The 23,722-nt window shown below is 35.6% G+C and overlaps 2 protein-coding genes across 6 annotated transcripts in view; one reads left to right on the top strand and one right to left on the bottom strand.

The window, feature by feature from the left end:
* LOC106060859 (ferric-chelate reductase 1-like) overlaps positions 1-10,632 on the bottom strand; it is a 36,169-nt gene extending 25,537 nt beyond the window's left edge. The window contains exons 1-4 of the mRNA XM_056030351.1: positions 10,475-10,632; positions 7,032-7,216; positions 2,907-3,022; positions 1,762-1,859 (exon numbers count right to left, since the gene is read on the bottom strand). Of these exons, the coding sequence (XP_055886326.1) occupies positions 1,762-1,859; positions 2,907-3,022; positions 7,032-7,216; positions 10,475-10,488 (413 nt within the window). The 5' untranslated portion in view covers positions 10,489-10,632. The remainder of the gene's footprint in view (positions 1-1,761; positions 1,860-2,906; positions 3,023-7,031; positions 7,217-10,474) is intronic.
* Positions 10,633-13,987: 3,355 nt separating this feature from the next.
* LOC106062568 (uncharacterized) lies at positions 13,988-21,436 on the top strand. 5 transcript variants are annotated; one of them, XM_056030928.1, is made up of 4 exons: positions 13,990-14,074; positions 14,521-14,561; positions 17,467-17,669; positions 20,071-21,436. In XM_056030928.1, exons 3-4 carry the CDS (start codon positions 17,524-17,526, stop codon positions 20,639-20,641), a joined length of 717 nt encoding a protein of 238 aa, XP_055886903.1. In that variant the 5' UTR covers positions 13,990-14,074; positions 14,521-14,561; positions 17,467-17,523; the 3' UTR covers positions 20,642-21,436. The 5 variants fall into 5 exon arrangements, with proteins under 5 accessions (XP_055886905.1, XP_055886901.1, XP_055886903.1 ...); XM_056030927.1 differs by having other exon boundaries at positions 14,005-14,119; XM_056030930.1 differs by lacking the exon at positions 14,521-14,561 and having other exon boundaries at positions 13,988-14,074.
* The last annotated feature ends 2,286 nt before the right edge of the window (positions 21,437-23,722 follow it).

The raw sequence follows: 23,722 nt of genomic DNA, 5'->3' as shown, positions 1-23,722 counted from the left end.
ATAAAAGGTCTATATAAGTAGCTAATTTATAAGTACTTTGAGCTAGCCGATCATCAGGGCCAGCCTTAAGTAATTTGAGGACCTATGCGAAGAGAACGAGGTGGCTCTAAATGAAACAGAAAAACAAAAAAGTAAGACCAAAAAATACGCTGAAAAATAAACTGTCATGTATCTATATCTAAATCAACAAATAAGTTAAATTGATAAAGCACGAATAGCACTAATATGTTTCATGGACGATTCATAATCACCTGACTAGAAAAAAACATTTCGTCATTTCACTAAAAGAAAGAAAACAATGCTCTTCTAACATATGTAGTCTAACAAGTAGATCTAAACATTGGTGAATAAACCTTGAATAATAGTAGAGACTTAGAGCTAGGCTAGTAGATATAGAGCCATAGAGATCTTATATGTTTGAGATCTCATCCATGGTTCGAAATTTATCAAAAAAAAATTCTTTGACTCCTGTGTGAGGCCCTCACCTATCGGAGGCCCTTGGCGACAACCTAATTTGCCTATGCCTGCCCTGCAATCGTCGAGATTAAATTCTAAGCCTTTTAATAAATGTTCTAAGCATTTGAACCCTGGATAGCCGCGTGGTAGTGTGATGTGTGCTGTCGTCTCGAGCGTCCAGGGTTTGAACCCTCTCTACTGCTATCCCCTGGGGTCCTTGGGCTATGATGAAACAATTCTGAAGGAACATACGAAACATATAAAACAAGATTTGAATCACGATGTGGCTTGCAAAACTAGCAAAATTTAAATTTTGAATATGCATAGTGTTGTAAAATGTTTACATATTTCGCTTTTCATCTCCAATTTTAAAGAAAATTATCGTAGCCTAATTATGTGTTAATTTAGTATTTCGTTCTTATTAGACAGCTAAGCCTTATAAAAATTGCAGACTATTCTGTATTTTTTAAATTAATTTTTATTTTAATTGAGTGTTTGTTAAAAGCCAAACTCATTCGTGTCTGAGGTCAATTTTAAACAGAATTTGATCTGCAAGAAAGTTCAAAGTTCACAAAGGACGAGCAGACGATGTGGACTGGAACGATAGAAACCTTAGATAGTTTTGGAGAAACTTTTCATGGGTGTACAAAGTTACTGCAAGACTTGAGTACTTACTAACTATCAAGCTAAATGGTAGAACTTCCTAACTAGATAAATATACTAAAACTAACCTAACAAACTAATTCGCCATATAAATTGATATGGTTGATAAATTATTCCCTTTCAAGTAGGGTGCGTGGTCGAGACGCTAAGTACGCTTGAACTTAGCTTGACTTTGTTACCTTTGAAGGGGGCTCGAGGTTCAACACCCGATTCAAGTAGAGTATGTTTATTGAGGCCAAAAGACAGCACGGAAAATCTTCTCCCAGATACCCCCTCCCTCTCTGGTCCACAAAAAAGATTGGATCATATCGCTCTTAGCATGCTATAAGCATGAGAGTCTTGCTATATAAAAGATGTCCTTTTTTTCAAACCTAAATGTAAAAAGTTGTTGTTTTTAAGTTGGTCGAAATCACAGGAAAATCTCGCATAAAAACGTAAAGCATCTTCTGTACAAATACTTTGCTTCACATATTTTCAATTAACACCATTTTCCTCATTTTCTAATTCCATACAAAGACTAAGTTAAACAGCGGTTCTCAAAAGCCCATTAAACTTATTTCGTAAGGTCGCAAAACTATTAGCCAAGGTATTCCAAATACGTTTTTTTTTTAATCGAATATTTTATTTCAACTTCTGACTTACACAAATTGTATAGCTCCTGGTCCAATGTTGCTTGGCGCTGTCCAGGTCACTTTGACCACATCTTTAGGCGCATTGCTTGTATGTGTGATACCTTTCCCCTGTGAACACAAGTGTGACATTATGAGTCAATAATGAAGTAAATGAGCAATATGTTGAAAACCTACATTAAAAAGATATTCATATAATTGTTGACCTGACTCAGAGTTCAAAATCAAAGTATAAATTAAGGTGTTCTAATATCACTTGGCGTTTGGTCGAACGTAAGAAAGAGTGAAGTCTACAGTTTGACGAGAACAAAAGGGCATTTAAACACATTTGTAATTGTTATAAAGAATTACGTTGACGGCCCCAGGAGTGATGGTCAAGCAAATGTGCATATCAACCACTGCAGGGTCTGAAGAAGTCTGCATAAATTTTGATACCCCAGCACTGCACAACTCCATAATGGTACAGATCACAAGCCTCACCCACAGTTTCTGGTAAACTGACAGTCTACACTCTACAGTGTGTGATAAACAACGAACTTTTTTTTAATCAAAGCTTATATCATCTCAACATTGCATGTCTGTCAGTCTGTCTGTCTGGTAAAACGCTTGTACACGTTATTTATCCAACATCCATTCTCGGATTAAGTTCAAACTTTAAACATTTACTGTACCTAACTAATAAGGAATCAATTTTAAAAAATTTAACAATAAACCTTTTTTTTTCCTCATTTGTTTTCTAGGTCAGACATTTCTATAATGGATCTAGAGTCTAGACTATCACCTATTTTAATTTTATGACCTTTCCATCTATCAAATGTTATATGTTGATGTTGATATTTATCAAAAAAATAAATGGGATGCGTGGTCGAGATGCTAAGCACGCTTGAACTTGGCTTGGCTTGGCCACCTACGACCTGGTTTTGAGGTTCGACACCCGACTCGGGCAGAGTCGTGTTTACTGAGCGCCTAAAGGCAGCACGGAAAACCTTCTCCCACATACCCCTTCCCCCCACTGGTCCACAATTAAGATTGGACTATAACGCTCTGATCATGCTATAAGCATGAAAGTAGCGCTATATAAGAAAGTAAATTTTTTAATTAACTGTAATAATTTGGTAATCTCTCTAACACTATGTTGTCAATTCAAACCCAACTCACCCCACATCTGACTTGTCCAATGTTATTAGGCTGAAAGTCCCCCACGTCTAAATAGTTGCCACCTTGACGAGCTCGGATGAAGAATCCTTTGATATTTCCAGAACCGGATACTGAAACTGTTGTCAAACAAAATGAATATTTTTTAAGCTAGATCTATATATTTAACAGTCTAATTGTATAAAATGTAGATTTTTTTTTCAACCATCGAATAGTATTTTACATGCTGCAATGACAGCCAACCTGGTGTTGAACTACCAGACATCAGGTAAAAAAAAGACAAATGAGTTTGTATTGTTACAAGTTAGCATTCTGGCTGGCAAAAAGGGGGAACTCCTTAATACTGCAAAGAGACGATGGAGGTGATGATGATGATGATGGTGGTGGTGGTGGTGGTGATGACGATGATGGGGATGAAGATGATTATGATGGTGGTGGTAATGATGATGATGGAGATGAAGATGATGATGGTGGTGGTGATGATTGTGGTGGTGTGATGATAATTGTGATGATCATGGTAGTGGTGATAATGATGATGATGATGATGAAGATGATGGTGCTGGTGGTGGTGATGGTATGGTGATGATGATGATGATGACGAAGATGATGGTGCTGGTGGTGGTGATGGTATGGTGATGATGATGATGGCGAAGATGATGATGATTATGATGATGATGGTGGTGGTGGTGGCGAAGATGATGATGATGGCGAAGATGATGATGATTATGATGATGATGGTGGTGGTGGTGGTGATGATGATGATGATGGCGAAGATGATGATGATGATGGTGGTGGTGGTAGTGATGATGATGATGATGGCGAAGATGATGATGATAATGGCGAAGATGATGATGATGATGGTGGTTGTGATGATGATGATTATGGCGAAGATGATGATGATGATGATGGTTGTGGTGGTGGTGATGATAATTGTGATAATGAAGGTAGCGGTAATGATAATGATGGTGATGAAGGTGATGATGATGATGATCATTTTGGTGGTGGTGGTGGCGGTACTCTAGTAGTATTCTGCGACATCAGTTTTCCCGGCTGATTTATTCAGCCAGTACCCTGCTCTAATGACATTAGGGAAGAAGGAGCTTTCATACGAAATTGTCCTAGTTTGTCTCAAGTTTGCTCTAGTTTGTCTCTAGTTTGTCTTTAGTTTGTCTCTAGTTTGTCTTTAGTTTGTCTTTTGTTTGTCTTTACTTTGTCTCTAGTTTGTCTCTAGTTTGTCACTAGTTTGTCTCTAGTTTGTCTCTTGTTTGTCTTTAGTTTGTCTTTACTTTGACTCTAGTTTGTCTCTAGTTTGTCTCTAGTTTGTCTCAAGTTTGTCTTTAGTTTGTCACTAGTTTGTCTCTAGTTTGTCTCTTGTTTGTCACTAGTTTGTCTCTTGTTTGTCTCTTGTTTGTCTCTAGTTTTTCTCTAGTTTGTCTCTAGTTTGTCTCTTGTTTGTCTTTACTTTAACTCTAGTTTGTCTTTTGTTTGTCTTTAGTTTGTCTCTTGTTTGTCTCTTGTTTGTCTTTAGTTTGTCTTTAGTTTCTCTTTAGTTTGTTTCTAGTTTGTCTCTTGTTTGTCTTTACTTTGACTCTAGTTTGTTTCTTGTTTGTCTTTAGTTTGTCTTTAGTTTCTCTCTAGTTTGTTTCTAGTTTGTCTCTTGTTTGTCTTTAGTTTCTCTTTAGTTTCTCTCTAGTTTGTTTCTAGTTTGTCTCTTGTTTGTCTTTACTTTGACTCTAGTTTGTTTCTAGTTTGTCTCTTGTTTGTCTCTAGTTTGTCTCTAGTTTGTCTATAGTTTGTCTCTAGTTTGTCTCTAGTTTGTCTCTAGTTTGTCTCGTTTGTCTTTAGTTTCTCTTTAGTTTGTTTCTAGTTTGTCTCTTGTTTGTCTTTACTTTGACTCTAGTTTGTCTCTTGTTTGTCTTTAGTTTGTCTTTAGTTTCTCTCTAGTTTGTCTCTAGTTTGTCTCTAGTTTGTCTCTAGTTTGTCTCTTGTTTGTCTTTAGTTTCTCTTTAGTTTGTTTCTAGTTTGTCTCTTGTTTGTCTTTACTTTGACTCTAGTTTGTCTCTTGTTTGTCTTTAGTTTGTCTTTAGTTTCTCTCTAGTTTGTCTCTAGTTTGTCTCTAGTTTGTCTCTAGTTTGTCTCTAGTTTGTCTCTTGTTTGTCTTTAGTTTCTCTTTAGTTTGTTTCTAGTTTGTCTCTTGTTTGTCTTTAGTTTGTCTTTAGTTTCTCTCTAGTTTGTCTCTTGTTTGTCTTTAGTTTGTCTTTAGTTTCTCTCTAGTTTGTCTCTAGTTTGTCTCTAGTTTGTCTTTACTTTGACTCTAGTTTGTCTCTTGTTTGTCTTTACTTTGACTCTAGTTTGTCTCTTGTTTGTCTTTAGTTTGTCTTTAGTTTGTCTCTAGTTTGTCTCTAGTTTGTCTCTAGTTTGTCTTTACTTTGACTCTAGTTTGTTTCTAGTTTGTCTCTAGTTTGTCTCTTGTTTGTCTCTAGTTTGTCTCTTGTTTGTCTCTAGTTTGTCTCTAGTTTGTTTCTAGTTTGTCTCTTGTTTGTCTGTGTTAAGATCTTCTGCTTTGAAGCAACGTCTATAGATTATAAGACATAAGTGGTTTAGTTTTAAAGTTCCCCTTACAGACCACGTGATCTTTAGGGCGAATAATGTTAAGGTCATTTGTTGATGTTTTTTTGGGCCAACGATTTACAAGCAGGGTGTCAAGTAGCCAGCACAACGTCCAAATGCCTTTACTTTTCCAAGATTAGGTACCCATTAGAGTTGAGTGTTTCAGTCAGGGTAATAATAAGCTTAATGTCAAAATTAAGATTTTGTATTAGAAAATACACTCGACTTTGCAATAAAATTGTATTAAATGAAAGCTGACAATGACTTTTTTTTAAAATCGCGCTTACGATTGGCACCCTGAAATGACAAATGTGTCTATTTTTCTTGAGATCTTTATGTTTTCATGAAATTTAAATAATTTTAGAAGATTTCCAGTACTTTTTTTGTGTGTGTATTTTGCAAGTTCATTAGATTTCCAGAATGCCCTGGAAAATCGGAAGGCCTCGGAAACCCTGTTATATATATAAGTAAAAATGGTTTCATTAAATAATTTACACCTAGACTTAGATCGGGGCCTATGAAAGTGTGGGGCCCACTGCGGCCGCATAGGTTGCAATGGTCTAAGGCCGGCCCTGGCTTAACTACTCATCCACTGCGCCCCCTCTCCGGTTATAACAATAACCTAGGAGAATAATAGCATTTATTGTATGTTTTTAGAAATTTTAATTGTAATACAGAAGATGCTTTTAGGGGATGCATGTGTATTTGGTATTATTAGATCTAGATGTATATTTATATTTGTTTGTGTGTGTGTTTGAATTGCATGAGATCCTCGTGCCTCTGCTTTCCCCACTACACACACACACACACACACATTTTCTTGATCTATTGTACAAATGTTTATAGTGTACAAATATTTATAGTGTACCAATGTTTATAGCGTACAAATGTTCATACGGTACAAATGTTTATAGCGTACAAATGTTTATAGTATACAAATGTTTACAGTGTACAAATGCTTATAGAATACAAATGTTTATAGCGTACAAATGTTTATAGTATACAAATGTTTACAGTGTACAAATTTTTATAGAATACAAATGTTTATAGCGTACAAATGTTTATAGTGTACAAATGTTTATAGCGTACAAATGTTTATAGTGTACAAATGTTTATAGAATACTAATGTTTATAGCGTACAAATGTTTATAGAATACAAATGTTTATAGCGTACAAATGTTTATAGTGTACAAATGTTTATAGCGTACAAATGTTTATAGTGTACAAATGTTTATAGTGTACAAATGTTTATAGAATACAAATGTTTATAGCGAACAAATGTTTATAGCGCACAAATGTTTATAGCGTACAAATGTTTATAGTGTACAAATGTTTATAGAGTACAAATGTTTATAGCGTACAAATGTTTATAGAGTACAAATGTTTATAGCGTACAAATGTTTATAGTGTACAAATGTTTATAGCGTACAAATGTTTATAGTGTACAAATGTTTATAGTGTACAAATGTTTATAGTGTACAAATGTTTATAGCGTACAAATGTTTATAGTGTACAAACCTTCAATTTGTTCCCCTGGTGCTATTGCAGTTTTTGAAGTCGTAACTTTGTACGGAGATGGCGGCTGTTGCGGCGGTGCATTGTGGTTTGGTGTCATCGATTGGCACACACCATCGGGGGCTCCACCTCCGAATCCTTGACATAGATTTAAGAGGCTGAGACATGTCAGCCAAACTAAAACTTTCCTACAGATACAAACAAATATTAAAATACATGAGATTTTGATTCTGTCAAGATTTTAGCTTTATAATAGTTTTAGTTTTAGTCAGAGTTGAAGATAATCTATTTCCGAGCCCGAAAGTCCCGCAGAACTACGAGGGATTGAACCCTGAACCATTGAGACTACCGAACGACAGTCCAGCAGGCTTACCGCACGACCAGGCAGCCATCGTATGCTATATCGATACTGTTTAATATACCTTTTTAAATTCTACAAACCATGCATAAAGGTAGCAGAATTATTGATTAATTAGAGGTTTTATTTTATATATTTTTTTTACAGGTAGGTTGCTCAATATGCTTGGTAATTCAAGCTCTAACGTTAAGGCTGGTTTAAGAAGCTAAAAAAAAAGATTATTGCAATATAAAGCCTAAATAAGTCCAAGTTTTTGTTTATCTAATTGTGAATCTCCATAGACTGAACTAAGGTGTTAAAATGTAACAGACACGTCATGACTCCAGACGTTACTGCGTGAACGGCCATGTAATAAACAGACATGCATCTACCGCTATCCCATCCAGATTCGATATAGCCAGTGTAAGTAAAACAAATCGTTTTGTTTGCGTTGATTGCTAACTAATAACACAAATCGTACAAACGCTGTGAGTTTGCCTCCCACACACAGAATGGGAGGGGGGGATGTGGCGATCATCCCAGTGGTTAGCTATGACTCTCTGTGTTGTGTTATAATCTTAACAAGGATCTATAAGCCTTGTTTTTTTTTTTTTGTTTTTGTTTTGGTGCTAAGCCTATTTCATAAGCTACAGAAACAATATGGCTTATTAACCTTCTATAAACAATATTTTTTTTTGCCATCTTCGGTACTAAATAATAAATACATGATTGGGGAATTGTTCCATTCCATAGTGTTTCTTTTAAGCTGCTGAATTTGATTTTACAAGCCAAACATTTGATGAACACTCTAGAAGGTAAATCTTTTTTCCTCTAATTTTAGATTTGGTCCAATGATACGATCACGTGATCCGAGTGATTTGATTAGCTGCAGGACATCCTTGTGGACCAGCCTTTTCATCACGGCAATGAGAAAGGGGCTGGGGGGCGGCAGTCAGTAGCGTTAAGATTGATGGAGCTGACCAGTGAGTCCTGGCTTCGTTTATTTTCAGTCACTATTATGACGAAGTGATTTATAAACCAGTGGGGACATCAGCTGCGTACTAAACATAGGAGGAGGGGTCAGGTGCTATTTACAACAGCGCTAGCAACGTGAGGGCACCCACAGCCTCACTCTAAAGGGGGCCTCCACATACAAAAATAGTATACAAGAAAGAGAAGGAAGAGGAGAGAGAGGAAAGAGGAGAGAAGACGAAAGAGAAAAAGTGAAAGAGAGAAGGGATGAAATAAAGTTATCCTTTGCTTTTTTTAAAAGCTGAATATTATACAGGGTTAATGTACTTGAATATTATACAGGGTTAATGTACTTGAATATTATACAGGGTTAATGTACTTGAATATTATACAGGGTTAATGTACTTGAATATTATACAGGGTTAATGTACTTGAATATTATACAGGGTTAATGTACTTGAATATTATACAGGGTTAATGTACTTGAATATTATACAGGGTTTATGTACTTGAATATTATACAGGGTTTATGTACTTGAATATTATACAGGGTTAATGTACTTGAATATTATACAGGGTTAATGTACTTGAATATTATACAGGGTTAATGTACTTGAATATTATACAGGGTTAATGTACTTGAATATTATACAGGGTTAATGTACTTGAATATTATACAGGGTTAATGTACTTTAATATTATACAGGGTTTATGTACTTGAATATTATACAGGGTTTATGTACTTGAATATTATACAGGGTTTATGTACTTGAATATTATACAGGGTTTATGTACTTGAATATTATACAGGGCTTATGTACTTGAATATTATACAGGGTTAATGTACTTGAATATTATTATTGCTTTATAGCTTTTTTTTATATAGCGCTACTTTCATGGTTTTCCGTGCTGCCTTTAGGCGCTCAGTAAACGCAACTCTAATTAAGTAGCTATTACTCCCCTTATTTCGATATTAAAAAAAGCAACAACTAATCACCAATAATTTATTAATTTATAGCTTTTTTTTTTTTAAATAATTCATGTCGTATCAAGTACAATGAATAATTGTGCAAAGTTTCCACGTCAACTGAGAATGTGAAATGGGAGAAAAAAATATGTTCACTCTTTTTACTAGACAAACAGACAGACAGACAGAGTGAATTTATATAAAGCTTTGTAATAAACAGCGAAAAAAACTAAAATTACATAATTTTTTCAAATTTAAATTTACAATAGCATTGAAGGTAAGTTTCGTTTTTTCTTGTCTAAAACAATTGTTTTGAGCCCTATGCGAGGCCCACACAGATTGAAGACGCTCGACGGCTGCCTAGTTTGCCTATGCCTGGTACAAACTTCAACCTGACATTTCATATATACTTCTGATAATGTGCGGGAAACCTTAAAATCATTATTAAAAAAATAGATATCATAAAGTACAATGGCTTCTAGCTGGCACATTTAGTGCTTCGCTTAGGATCTTGAAGGAAATTATGACCTTATTTTATTTGGAGTGTGTGGTTAATATGCATGAAGAAAAACATACAATAATTATTTTGTAACGTAAAAGTTAGTCAAACACTCGAGTGAAGTCATGACATTTGTAAGAGATATTGGTATTGAAGATGTTCACACATGTCGGCTAATGCAGAAATAGCAAGATGTTTTCGTGCATCCGGTGTGCGAAAATAAAGGACGTGTTGATAAGCTAGGTGTTGTTTTTTTTAAATTATTTTTTGTGCACTTTCTGCATAGTCAAATTAGTCCAAGCTTTTCTGTTTGTAGGTTTTATTTAGTTGGCAAGAATAAAGTTGAATCAAGCGTCCTTGGCCTTGTTTAATTCATCCCAAAAATCTCCAATAAACACATTTCGTTCAATTGAACTTACCGTGTTTTTTTCTCCCTCAGTGCTGTAAAAATTTAATTAAACGTATTATCATTATTGCTATCTTTAGCACAAATTGTACACAGTGATTTAGGAGTTTGTTAGCTCATTATAGCTTACACATTTAGTTGTGATGACTAAATGCATGACGCGTAGGACGTAATCAACTTCTTTTTTGAAGTAACGTCTGTATTATATAAGATAAGATAAGAAGATAAGAGTTTAAAACAAAATAAAGGCGATTTAGCAAATTACCTTGTGCCTGCCATCCTCGGTCCAGAAGGTTTTGAGGACTATTAATGAGTGGTCATGGGCTGGGAGATCGCAATTGATGACACACATGAGCAAACACACACACAAGCATTTACACACACACACTCACATAAACACACACACGCACACAAACACCTCTGAACTAACTGACATTCACATCCAGCCTGGGCCTGTCACGGTCTAAGCCAATGAGATCTGTACTCTTTTGATTTCTATAAATGTCACTATTTCACATGACTGCCCTAGCGCTAGACCAGCGATGAGTTGATGCAGTTGATGAAGCCTGGGGCTGAAAAGAAGCGGGTCCGTGTACACACCTAAATCTTAGTTAGAGAAACATAAATCGCAATGTCATCCAAACTATTCAATGAAACAAATCCAGTGTAAAATATCTGACAAAAAACGTAGGCTCTAATTGAATCAATGTATTAAATCAAATGTAACATATGAAATTATAATATATACATTGAACCTATTTGTCTTATCTTACCTTATACAGACGTTGCTTAAAAAAAAAAAAGGGTTTGAGTTTGAGTTTTGAGTTTTGGCACATTGGCACAGTTTAGGCCATGTCGTGCCCGCAATCCTTCAAGGACCATTTTCCTCTACAAGTGCTAAATTCCACACAGTTCAATCATTAAAAACAAGGTCTATTCGCAGTTAAAAAAGTAAAAATTTAATAATTAGTAAAAATCAGATCTTCGTAGTCAACCCCAATTACTTAAATTATGCCAAGACATTTGTTTTCTGGCTGGCTCAGGCAACCCATTCCATGCTCAAATAGCACTAGGGAAGAAGGAGCATTTGTACAAATATGTCCTTGCTTATGGAACGAAGAATGTGCCTTTATCTTTATGTCTTTCTGTGTATTTTATTAGATTTGGTTTTTGTATTTAATGATTATGGTTCAGTGTTTTATGTATAATTACTACTTTACTTTTTAAACTTTAATCAGGTGTTACATATTAAATCTAATATACTAGATGTACGTAAGTATTGCAAGTGCTAGATTTTCTATAATTTATGTCTAATGTAGCCTAACATATTAAACGTAAAAATAATAATAAGGCTTCGAGTCCGAAGATTAATTAGGAGTGCAGTATTTCCCGTGGCTACGCAGCCCCAGCTGTGACCTACCTATTTTGCCACATTTAGCGCAAGCTTAAGCATTGTCCGCCGTTGGTTGAATAAGATTTTCTCCTCGCCGTCTGCGTCTGTCCTCGGCAGCGGACTTTCCTGCAATGTGCGGACATTCCAGCAGGCGACCTTTGGAGGTAATCCTTTTATCGACTCTGTGGGTTAATTATATGAAATACTGTAGGCCTATTGCCTCCAACCTGCAAAGTATTTTTAAAGTGATAATTCCCTCGCGCAGACCAATACCACTCTTGAAACTAAATGTAGTCCACAGTGGCACAGAAGTCTGAGATGGATGTGAACAACAGATAGCCGTAGGTGTTATACCGGAGTGTATAACGTCTCTTAGACCATTTAAAACTAAAAAAATAAATAAATCGGGAAATGCAAAGACCTGTACCACTTGACAACTAAAATCAAACTAATGCGCTCCTTCTGGTCAAAGTACACATTTGTGTGCACTTGAGATTTGAATCTTGAACACTAACTGCATAACTGGAAAGAAGGATCCTAGCAACGGAATTGAGATTCTATAGATAAATCCAAGGGATCAACAACTAATACCGGAAAGAGATTATAGAAACAGGACCACATCGACGATTGGCCCTATGATGACCTTCTAACCACTGTTTAACTCTTTATCTCCTAATCGACGATACCATCGTTGATGTTGACCTCATTTAATTAAATTAATGTTTACATTTTTAAACTTGACTTTGATTTATATAAAAAGAGCATGCAGTTCCCTTTAATTCTATACCAAATACCACATGTTCTGATAACAAACAACAAAGCTATTGAAGCCCAATCATAACAGGGTAGTGAAATAATAATGAGCGAAATGAAGTATTCCTTCTAAAACGTGAACAAAAAAAATTACGGAGAGAAAGAGTTAAACAAAACAACTAAAAGATCTTAAAATCTTTTATGGAAAAAAGACATAAATAAAAACAAGGTTACAAAAGATAGTTTGTGTGTAAACACAAACTCAAAATCGGCCCCCGAAGTGGTCCACCCATGCAGGCTTCAATATTTTCAGAAAGAACATCCGAATTAAATTATATCAAAGACAAATGAGAGATAAGAATGGAGAAAGAAGGTTAACAGATCTTGTGTAGTGCCCCAACGGTCCACCACATCAAAGGATAGGTGAAAGTGAATGTAAAGTTAGATGTAAACCTGGCCTAACTAGTTCCCCTTTCAGACCTTGTGGTCTATAGGGCAGATGATGTAAAGTTCATCTGTTTTTGTGGCCTACGGTTAACGAGTGTATCATGTAGCCAGCACAACGACCAACCGCCTTTACTTTTCCTCAACTAATGCCAGGTACCCATTAGAGCTGAGTGGACTCAGAGGCGCCCAAAGATTCCAAAAGTTAAAAATCCCGGTCTTCACCAGGATTCGAACCCGGGACCCCAGGTTCGGAAGCCAAGCGCTTTACCGCTCAGCCACCGCGCCCTGGCCTAACTGACTTATAATGATCTAATTTTTTGAAAAAGCTCAATCTCTAATTCAAATCCTCATTAAAAAAAAAAATAATTCCGCAATAAAAAAGGAGGTTTAGGAAAATGAAGTTTATAAGATTACTATTCGTTTTAAATTAGGTCTAACTTATAATGCATACTAATTAGGTTTTTCTCTTTAAAAAAATACTTGCATAACTGATTTTAAAAATTAGATTTTTCACTTTCAGGAAAAAAAATAGTAGCCGTTGCATCAGAACTTTGAATGGTCTAAAATATTGTGATGTCCGATTTTCAATATCTTTTCTAGTTTACGAGATCTAAACGGGACGGACGGACGGACAGACGGACAGACGGTCAGACGGACAGACGGACAGACATTTCACACAAAACTAATAGCGTCTTTTCCCCTTTCGGAGGCCGCTAAAAAGAAGGTGGCAGACAGGGAAAGCAATGGGAAGATAACTTAAAGGAATGGACGGGCATGGCATTGAAAGAAATTCTATTCAAAGCAAGACTGAGAGGCATGGAAAAAGGCAATGGACGGATAATGTGTGGAGCCCCAACGTTCTACAGACTGAGGGATAGTTGAAGGTGAAGGCAGAATTTGAAATATAGGCCTAATTATCTTATCTTATAAAATACAGACGTTACGTCAAAAAAGAAGATGATTACGTCCTGCTTACACATACATTATCTACACTTCAACCCTCCTCCCTCCAAAAAGTTTTGAAAGGTAGAAACATTGATCTAGAAAAAATAATAAATCTAAATCTAGTTTCTAGGTATTTCATTAGAAATAATATCAGACATTTATATAGCCTATATATATATATATATATATAGGTCTGTAAGCTAGTTTATTACCCATACTGCAGTTTAAAACGGAAAAACTAGTTGTCTCGTGTAAACAAATGGTTAACCCTGTTGATAGGATATTGCACCAGTTTTGTCACGAGATTGACCACGTAAAGATCTAGTGGTATAGATTGATCTAGAACATTTAATGTATCTATAAATCTAGGATGTAATTATCCTCTTATTTACTATAATACTGTAATTCTAATAATAATATTATTATAATTATTCAATATAATACAATACATCAAATGATCAACTTCAAGACGTCGCTACTGACAGAAAGTGAGAAACACACTCATCTGACTTACTTATCTTATAAAATTATATAGATCTAGACTAATACAGACTACTCATATTCATATTGTAACTAAAAAAATAGAGATCCAGCTAAAATAGGCTCTAAGCATAGTGAGAGTATTAATCTACAATTCTGGTTATTTACTACTGTAACTGTAACTCTAGTTTGTATTCAAGATCTAGATATCTAGATCTAGATTCTAGAACATATTTATAGTTATTCTAAATTTCTAAATCAAACTGTTCTTATTGATGGGATGGATTCCATAGTTACCAAAGATGCTCTAAATTTAAAGGAGCATGTTCGAAAAGTAAGTTTAAGTTTCTTTTTCTTTTACCTTTAAAACTTCTAAGGCCTAACCTTAGAAACAAATTAAAGTAGACCCCTATATATATAATATATTAACTATGGACTATAAAACTAGGTCTATATTAATTATCATACTATTTTTTAATACTTATGTTATGGTCTTTTATAGATAAGATAGGCTATAGTTAGCCTAACTTAGACTAAAATAGCCACAGAGATTTATGTTACAATAGAATAGTTACATAAATCTAGAAACTATATCATTTAAAAATGATGTATTAGACAAATAGCTACCTGGTCGTGCAGTTTGTGCACTGGACTGTTGTTTGGATTTACTGATGGTCCCGGGTTCAAACACTGCCCGCTTCCATCCCCCGTCTGCTCCCATCCCCGTCGTGCTGACACTGCAACAGTCTTTGCATTAAATTAATATATATATATATATATATATGTTAAAAATAAAAGTATTAGTAATAATTAGATCAAGCTATATCTGACATGATGATATGTATATATTTAAATATATTTTATATTGATTTATAGTCTGTTTGACACTATATAGTTTTTCTAAAAATGTTGGTTTGTAAAATGTTTTACTTAAACATGTTTCGGATGTTCCTTTGGGCGTTGAAGATAATTTATTTCCTAGTCCAAAGCTCCCACAGGATGATAGGGGAAGGCAGAGGCAGGGTATGAACCCAAGACCATAGAGAAGTCTGAATGACAATCCAGCGCACATACAACATGACCAGGCAGCCACCCTTCTAGTACATTGTATTTACATTGTGTATGCTAATACACTCAGTATGTTTTTTAGTTCAATGCATGATTATAAATAAGAGGGTAAAGGGTTACAAAAGACTACACATTGAATTAAAACAGACAATGACAATGCAATATTTAATAACCAGGATTACAATGCCTTTGATAAAATAGTGAGAAGTGTGGTCGAGAGGCCAAGTGCTCTTGAACTTGGCTTGGCTATCTAGAAGGGGGCTCGAGGTTCGACACCCGACTCGGGCAGAGTTGTGTTTACTGAGCGCCTAAAGGCAGCACGGAAAACCAACTCCTAGATACCCCTTCCCCCACTGGTCTAAAAATGAGATTGGACCAAAAGCGCTCTGAGCATGTTATAAGCATGAAAGTAGCGCTATATAGAAGCTATAAATATATATAAAATATGTCAGTATATCAGTTGCTGTAAAACATATATCATAACTTCCATATTTCTTAGAAGAAGAACTGACTTCTTCCATCAGTTCAATACAATAACATATATGTGTGTGGATCTCCTTGAGTGAAATTCTCTTTATATTGTTATTGATTTGAGAGAAAAACAAGTCTATGTCAAAGCACCTGTAGGGTATTTTTTATTTGTCCCCTAGATCTATGCATTGATCATCATATTTGCATATATGTATTATGCTGGGAACAAAAAAATCTCTCTTTGGGAGATTTTATTTATTGATATGTATATATAGTTTTTTTTATTAATAGCTTCAATAATGAACAATTGTTTACGAAAGAGATAGTCAATCTTTCTGCTCTTTATGATTAAAGCTTTTAATTTATAAAAAAGAATAATAGGCATGAAAGGAATGCACATCAAGTTAGTATTTTACATGATTAGGTAAAACGTCACACACTCTTCAGTAAAATATAGTTGTAATGGCTACTTTTTGTCTCATGAATGGCTGCCTGGCAATCTGGTATATACATGCACTATGGGCTGTCATGATGGTGGTCCTTAGCTTAAAACCAGCTAGCTTCCATCCCCTGCTATCCTGCAGAGTAGGACTAGGATGTAATCATTTTTATTTCTGAAAGCACACCTTTTTGTTTTAAATTAAGTATTCTTATAATTATTTTAAGCATATCAACTATAATTTAAAAAAAGAAAATGAAAAAAAGCAGTTCATTTTATGTAAAGTTTTATCTTTATAACTCAATACTATCAAAAGATCTAATAAGGTTTATAGATAGCTTTTATTCCCTGATAACATTTTAGATTAACAAAGTTAGCGGGCTGAACTGTCGTTCGGATTTATCGATGCTCTCTGGTTCAAACCCTGCCCACTCCCATCCCCCATCGTCCTGCAGGAGGTTTGGACTAGGAAGTAAACTATCTTCAACTCTGAAGGAACATCCGAAACATGTAAAACATTTTACAAACAAACAAACATTTTTACTAAAGTCTTCTCTTGATGAGATTGGTCCCTGCCTGTGATTTCATTTGTACAAATAAGCACAAATCTTATATAAAGTGCAAACTGTTACAAAGTAACTTAGATACAGTTGACTAATACTAATGTATTTATACATTTGAATGATTTAATACACACTGTTGAGTCTAAAGCTACTTTGTCAGCCAGTAAGCTTTTGAGAATGTCATCACGATGGTTCGTTTTTGAACTCTCCTGCTGTTCAAAAGGAGCAGTGGTGACTGAGTGGTAAAGTTCTTGGCTTCTGAACTGAGAGGTCCCAGGTTCAAATCCTGGTGAAATCTGGGGTTGTTAATATCAGGATCTATAGGGTGCCTCTGAGTCTACCCAGCAATGGGTACCTAACATTAGTTGGGGAAAAGTGAAGGGGTGGGTCATTGCGCTGGCTACATGACACCCTGGCTAACCATGGGCCACAGAAACAGACATTATCTGCTCTATAGATCAAAAAGTCTGAAAGGGGAATGAATGATAATGATGCTGTCCTGCAGGGGTTTAGAGCTAAGATTTAATTTGTGAATGAAAGTCCAAACTTATAAAATATAACAAGCTTATACTTTTTTGAAATATGTTTGTTTAATTCAATATAATTTTGTATATATACTGACAGAGTTTGGAAATGTAACTTTATTTTTAAATGTTCATACATGCAATACCTATACATCACCCTGCTTATTTTTATAGGTATTTGAAGAGGAACTGCAGAGAGATGATGCATTCCTAGACAAGAAAGATCTGCAGATGCTTCTGCAAGAAGATGACGAATCAGAGGCAGGTCCAAGACTTTCCATAGTAGGTTACCCTACTTATCCTTTATACAGAGAAATAGCTCAAATGTTGACTTTATGGATGACTGAGAAACACTGCCCTTCATTGGATCTGCCAAGGTTTGTTTTGTTTTTAGTTATACAGTGTTCCCTCATTTATCAATGGTACTCCATTCCACATGTACTTGCAATATATTATTTCAACCTAGTAGTGATGCAATTCTTATTTTGTTAGATACAAACATACATAATTTGAAGTGTTAATAAGCCTTGCCACACTGGTGTATAAAACCCTTTCAAATTACATCAATACTATTCCTGCACTGTCCCTGTACAATTTATTTGAAATTCTATTTACATTTACAGAAAAATGACTGAGACTGTTAAACCTAATATTAAACATTTTTCTAGAAACTCATTAACCTAGCAATCTGTGGATCAGAGTTTTCACGGATGGCTCATCTCATAAACCCACCACTAATGGAGGAGCTGGAATACTCATCTAATAGCCAGATGGAGAAAAACTAGAAAATTCTATTGCACCTGGAGAGCTCTCTGACAGCCACAGAGCAGAAAGGGAAGCACTAGAACTAGCGTTAGCAAATGTTAGCAAATCATCCAAGTATTCCACATTGTCAGTTTATCTTTCTAACTGATGTGAAAACAATCCTTCAAAGCTTGGAAAATTCTGATTCTTCCTATATAAAACGACTCATCACAGCACTTATAAAGCTTAAGAACAACAAAAAAAAAAACTGTTATTCAATAAATACCATCACATATAGAACTAGAAGGAAATGAGTGTCAGGTGGGTTTTTCGGGTTCATCTAGGGTATGATGTACTTCTCCGGCGTTCCCCACCTTACCCCTGTTGGGGTTTTACTTGTCTGCCTGGACACCCCTAACTAGCTAGCAATCAATTTACTATTTATGAAATAATTACCAAAAGAGCGAATAATACAAATAGTAACGTATACTAGTCAATAACGAGATTGCATAAAACAAGGCAAAGGTTTCATGGAGTAATGATATGATTGGCATAAATGATGAATAAATATTAATGGTATTTACAAGGGCAAATGCAAGAAGTTATACATCTTATAAAAAAAAAAACTATAGCACACCTTAATCTCAGTGCCACAGTTCAATCAGGGCTTGCAAGTTATACAATACAGACATTATTTCAAAAAAGATGATAACGTCCTATGTGTCATGCATCTAGTCATGGCAGTCTAGTCATGCGGTTTGCGCGCTGGACTGTTGTTTGGATTTACCGATGGTCCCGGGTTCAAACCCTGCCTGCTCCCATCTGCCGTCATCCTGCGGGAGGTTTTGGCTAGGAAGTAAATTATTTTCAACTCTGAAGGAACATCCAAAAACATGTAAAACAAAAACAAGCATGTTAACCAATGACCTAAATTCTGCCAAGTCACTGGTTTTCTGGCTGGCTCAGGCAACCCATTCCATGTTGTAATAGCACTAGGGAAGAAGAAGCATTTGTACAAATTTGTCCTAACATATGGAACTGTGAATGTGCCTTTATCTTTGTGTCTTTCTGAGTATTTTATTAGGTTTTGTTTTTAGTGTAGGCTGGGTCTTTCCACCTGAACAAAATAAACTCCACACAACTACCCCTTTGCAGACATTGCGCCCACCCCTTTGAAACCGTAAACCATATCCTCTTTGAATGCCCCTCCCTAATCCACCTTAGGCAGACCAACATAATCAACACCCTGTACGGCAGTGCTGAACAGCTGATGAAAACAGCACACTTTTTTTCCTTGGCACAGTCTGCAAAAGAGCTCACAGCTCAGCAGCAATAAAGCTGGCTAGAAGAAGAAGAAGAAGAAGAAAATTAGGTTTTGTTTTTGTATTTGAATATTATGGTTCAGTGTTTTATGTATGATTGCTACTTTACTTTTGAGCCTTCTCTCCTGAAAGCTTTCTAAATTTAGTGATTTTACTAAAGGTGTTACTCTAGTCAAATGTGAATATTCATTTGTTATGAATCTCACTGCTCTATTATGTCTGTTTTAGTTTCTTTATGTTTTCTTGAGTTGAGGGGTCCCAAACGGAGGATGCATATTCTATTATTGGCCTAACCAAGGTTAAATAACATTTTAGTTTTATGTTCTTATTTGATTTATAGAAATTTCTTTTAATAAACCCTAATGCTTTGTTTGATTTTTTGATAGTTTCATCAATATGGGTATTCCATGACAGTTTTTCATTCATTATAACACTTAGGTATTTTGCCTTTTTTAGTCTGTGTAACTGGTTTACCATGAATAAGATAAATTGAATTTTTGAGGGAACACAGTATTGTTAATGTTTCTAAAGTTTTATAGCATACTCAGTAAGCTGCAGATAAATCATCAGCTTATTACAGCTGAAACTATAATCAATAATTGGTTATACTGATAAGCAAACCACTGACATGTGACCAATATGACTAGACCTTACTTTATATATTAATAATAATAACAACAGAATAACTGATACTTTATATATTTTCCAAAAGGTTTGATCTTCTCGATGAGAAAGGATACATTGAGACAAGGGCAGCAACTATAAAGGCAATAACACCACTTCTGAATGGGTTAGAGTCCTTGTGGTCACTGTGGACAGAAGATGAAATCAAATATAGAGTCAGAGAAATACTTCTACTCCTGGGACTGAGAGGTATCCTAGATCTCTTGGGGATCAGAAAGACAGTAGGGACAAAAGAAATGCTCCCTCCTTCACGTAAATTACTTTTGGCTTCTTTCACTGCCAAGCACTCTCCAAACAGTGAACTTACAGTTGGCGCAAGGGCCTTGGCGAAACATTTTCACAGGGACAAGTCAGACTCCTGGTGGGGAAACTGCTCAGGGTCAGAGGCGGAGAAAAACAGGCACGCACTGCAAATCATGCAAAATGTGTTGGACAATGCTGTTTGGATAAATATCCATTGGTTGCCGCACGATGTGTTTATAATTGAAGCCAGGCAAGATCAAGGTTATGGGTTGCGCTGGTCAGCTGATGGGTCTAATTTCAGAGGATTTTTAGAACCACAGATGATAGATGGACATGAAGTAGGATGGAGGCATTAGACAGTGTTAAGGACACAGGGGCAATCATGTGGAACTAACATTGAGCAGAGCTGTGTTTGCTGGACACTTAAAGGCAGCACTGACACCTAGTCCCCTACTAAAATAGATTGAAGCATTGTGCCCTGAGCATTCTATAAGCATGTACCTTTTCTATTACATTTTTTGTTATTTCTTAAATGTGATAATTTTGTTTACTGTTGATGCCTGTGATATTTGTTTAAAAACCTTAACCCTTAAAACGCGTGTGGTAATTTAGCCTCTGAACAACACAATTGTAATTCCATTTTGTAGGCACTCATTGTAAAACAGCTCAGCATTTTAAGGGTTAATCATGACATGTATGTTTTATAATGAAAAATCCCTTCTAAATATGCTATAAGTGATATGAATCCTTTCACGTTCAATTTTGTTTGAGTATTCCATAGTATGTTGGTTCATGTCTAGTGCCAGAATTTCTGGGAAGCTTTTATGTTGTTGTTTTTGTGTTATGTTGAAATTGTCCTGAGAAATGCTGTCCTCATTTAAATGGCCTAAATCATTTCTATTTTATTGTTCTTATTTGTACACAAGACTATGCAACATGGTCAAACAACATCATGTCATCATTATAATTCAAATATTATGTTTTGAAACTAAAAGGTGTAGCTCTACTAGTCCATGTCTAAATAAAACTAGAACTCAAAAGTATTCATATTTTTTATTAAATTAAATTATTTTTCTGTCTTTTCTTTTTTAATAACTGTTTATGAAATATTTGACAGATAGTTGTATTAAAAAGTATTTTTACATTTAAAATCCTTGTACATCTGATCATTTCATTATGTTATACTTTAGTATAGTCATTTTTATTTCACACCGAGTGTGTTATATAAAAACAAAAGAATGAAATATTTCATTCAGACAATAATTTTATTAAAATTACCAATACATAGAACAAACAATTACCAACAATTGTCAAGGTTATTTTCTTAATATATGTATGTGTATTTGAATGCTAACTTCCAAATGTAACCTACAAGTCATGAACATAAAGCCATATGTAACCAGGTCATGAACATAACACCAAATGTAACCAAGTCATGAACATAACACCAAATGTAAACAAGTCATGAACATAACACCAAATGTAACCAAGTCATGAACATAACACCAACTGTAACCTAGTCATGAACATAACACCAACTATAACCAAGTCATGAACATAACACCAACTGCAACCCAGTCATGAACATAACACCAACTGTAACCAAGTCAGGAACATAACACCAACTTTAACCAAGTCATGAACATAAAGCCAAATGTAACCAAGTCATGAACATAACACCAAATGTAACCAAGTCATGAACATAATGCAAAATGTAACCAAGTCATGAACATAAAGCCAAATGTAACCAAGTCATGAACATAACACCAAATGTAACCAAGTCATGAACATAACACCAACTGTAACCAAGTCATGAACATAAAGCCAAATGTAACCAAGTCATGAACATAACACCAAATGTAACCAAGTCATGAACATAAAGCTAAATGTAACCAAGTCATGAACATAAAGCCAAATGTAACCAATTCATGAACATAACACCAAATGTAACCAAGTCATGAACATAACACCAAATGTAACCAAGTCATGAACATAACACCAAATGTAACCAAGTCATGAACATAATGCAAAATGTAACCAAGTCATGAACATAAAGCCAAATGTAACCAAGTCATGAACATAGCACCAAATGTAACCAAGTCATGAACCAAATGTAGCAAAGTCATGAACATAAAGCCAAATGTAACCAAGTCATGAACATAACACCAAATGTAACCAAGTCATGAACATAACACCAAATGTAACCAAGTCATGAACATAACACCAAACGTAACCAAGTCATGAACATAAAGCTAAATGTAACCAAGTCATGAACATAAACATTTTTAATTACATGTACATGCACAAGCCTATGCACAAGCCTATGTCACATAATAGCAGTTACATGGCCGTAGGATCAAATAGCTTCCATGAAGTTGTAATGGCCCATCAGTTACGTCTTCAAGCAGCTCTGGGATCAGTGGACACTCTGCAAGACTTGCACCACCGTCTTCTCTGACTCGCCGAAGTGTCGGGAGCGGGTATTAAAGTTTGGCCGGAACCAGGCAAAGTATGCACCGACGGGGCAGTGTCCAATACGTCACTCGGCTATTATCAATTGTTCCGCCCTATTTAGCCTCCAGCTCGGAACGTCTTGGTTTGGGGCGCCAGACTCCCATGGCTTTGTCGGAGTCATCCCAGGATTTGAACCACTTTTCATGCACCCACTCTCGTAAGGCAGTCGTAGCTTGTTGAAACGTACTTGGGGCCTCGAAAGTGGGCACGGCCAGCGTTCCTTCTCTTGCTAGGTCAGCCGCGTCATTGCCCCCCCCCCCCTCGCCGCAATGCGAGGACTCGACAGCTCCAGTAAACCTTCATTGAACCAGTAAACCTTCATTGAACCAGTAAACCTTCATTGAACCAGTAAACCTTCATTGAACCAGTAAACCTTCATTGAACCAGTAAACCTTCATTGAACCAGTAAACCTTCATTGAACCAGTAAACCTTCATTGAACCAGTAAACCTTCATTGAACCAGTAAACCTTCATTGAACCAGTAAACCTTCATTGAACCAGTAAACCTTCATTGAACCAGTAAACCTTCATTGAACCAGTAAACCTTCATTGAACCAGTAAACCTTCATTGAACCAGTAAACCTTCATTGAACCAGTAAACCTTCATTGAACCAGTAAAACTTCATTGAACCAGTAAAACTTCATTGAACCAGTAAATGCTTGTCAAGCTGGGAGGCTCCACCCTTAAAATCCGTTTTCACGACCAGCATCGATACTGGGCAGTTAGTGATTGTCACACAAAAAAATGTTCATCTATTTGTGCAAACTTACTGCTAAAAAACTTAATAGTTGTAAATAAGTGACACGTCATTGAGATGACTGCTTTATCATATCATATTTTAATACAAAATAATACATAAAGAAAATTAACTTTAGTTTGATATACTTAAAGCTCTTTTTATGCTAGTTTTAGTCAAAATGTG

The sequence above is a fragment of the Biomphalaria glabrata genome, chromosome 5, assembly GCF_947242115.1.
Source record: "Biomphalaria glabrata chromosome 5, xgBioGlab47.1, whole genome shotgun sequence".
Taxonomy (NCBI): Eukaryota; Metazoa; Mollusca; class Gastropoda; family Planorbidae; genus Biomphalaria; species Biomphalaria glabrata.
This window is presented reverse-complemented; position numbering and strand designations above follow the sequence as displayed.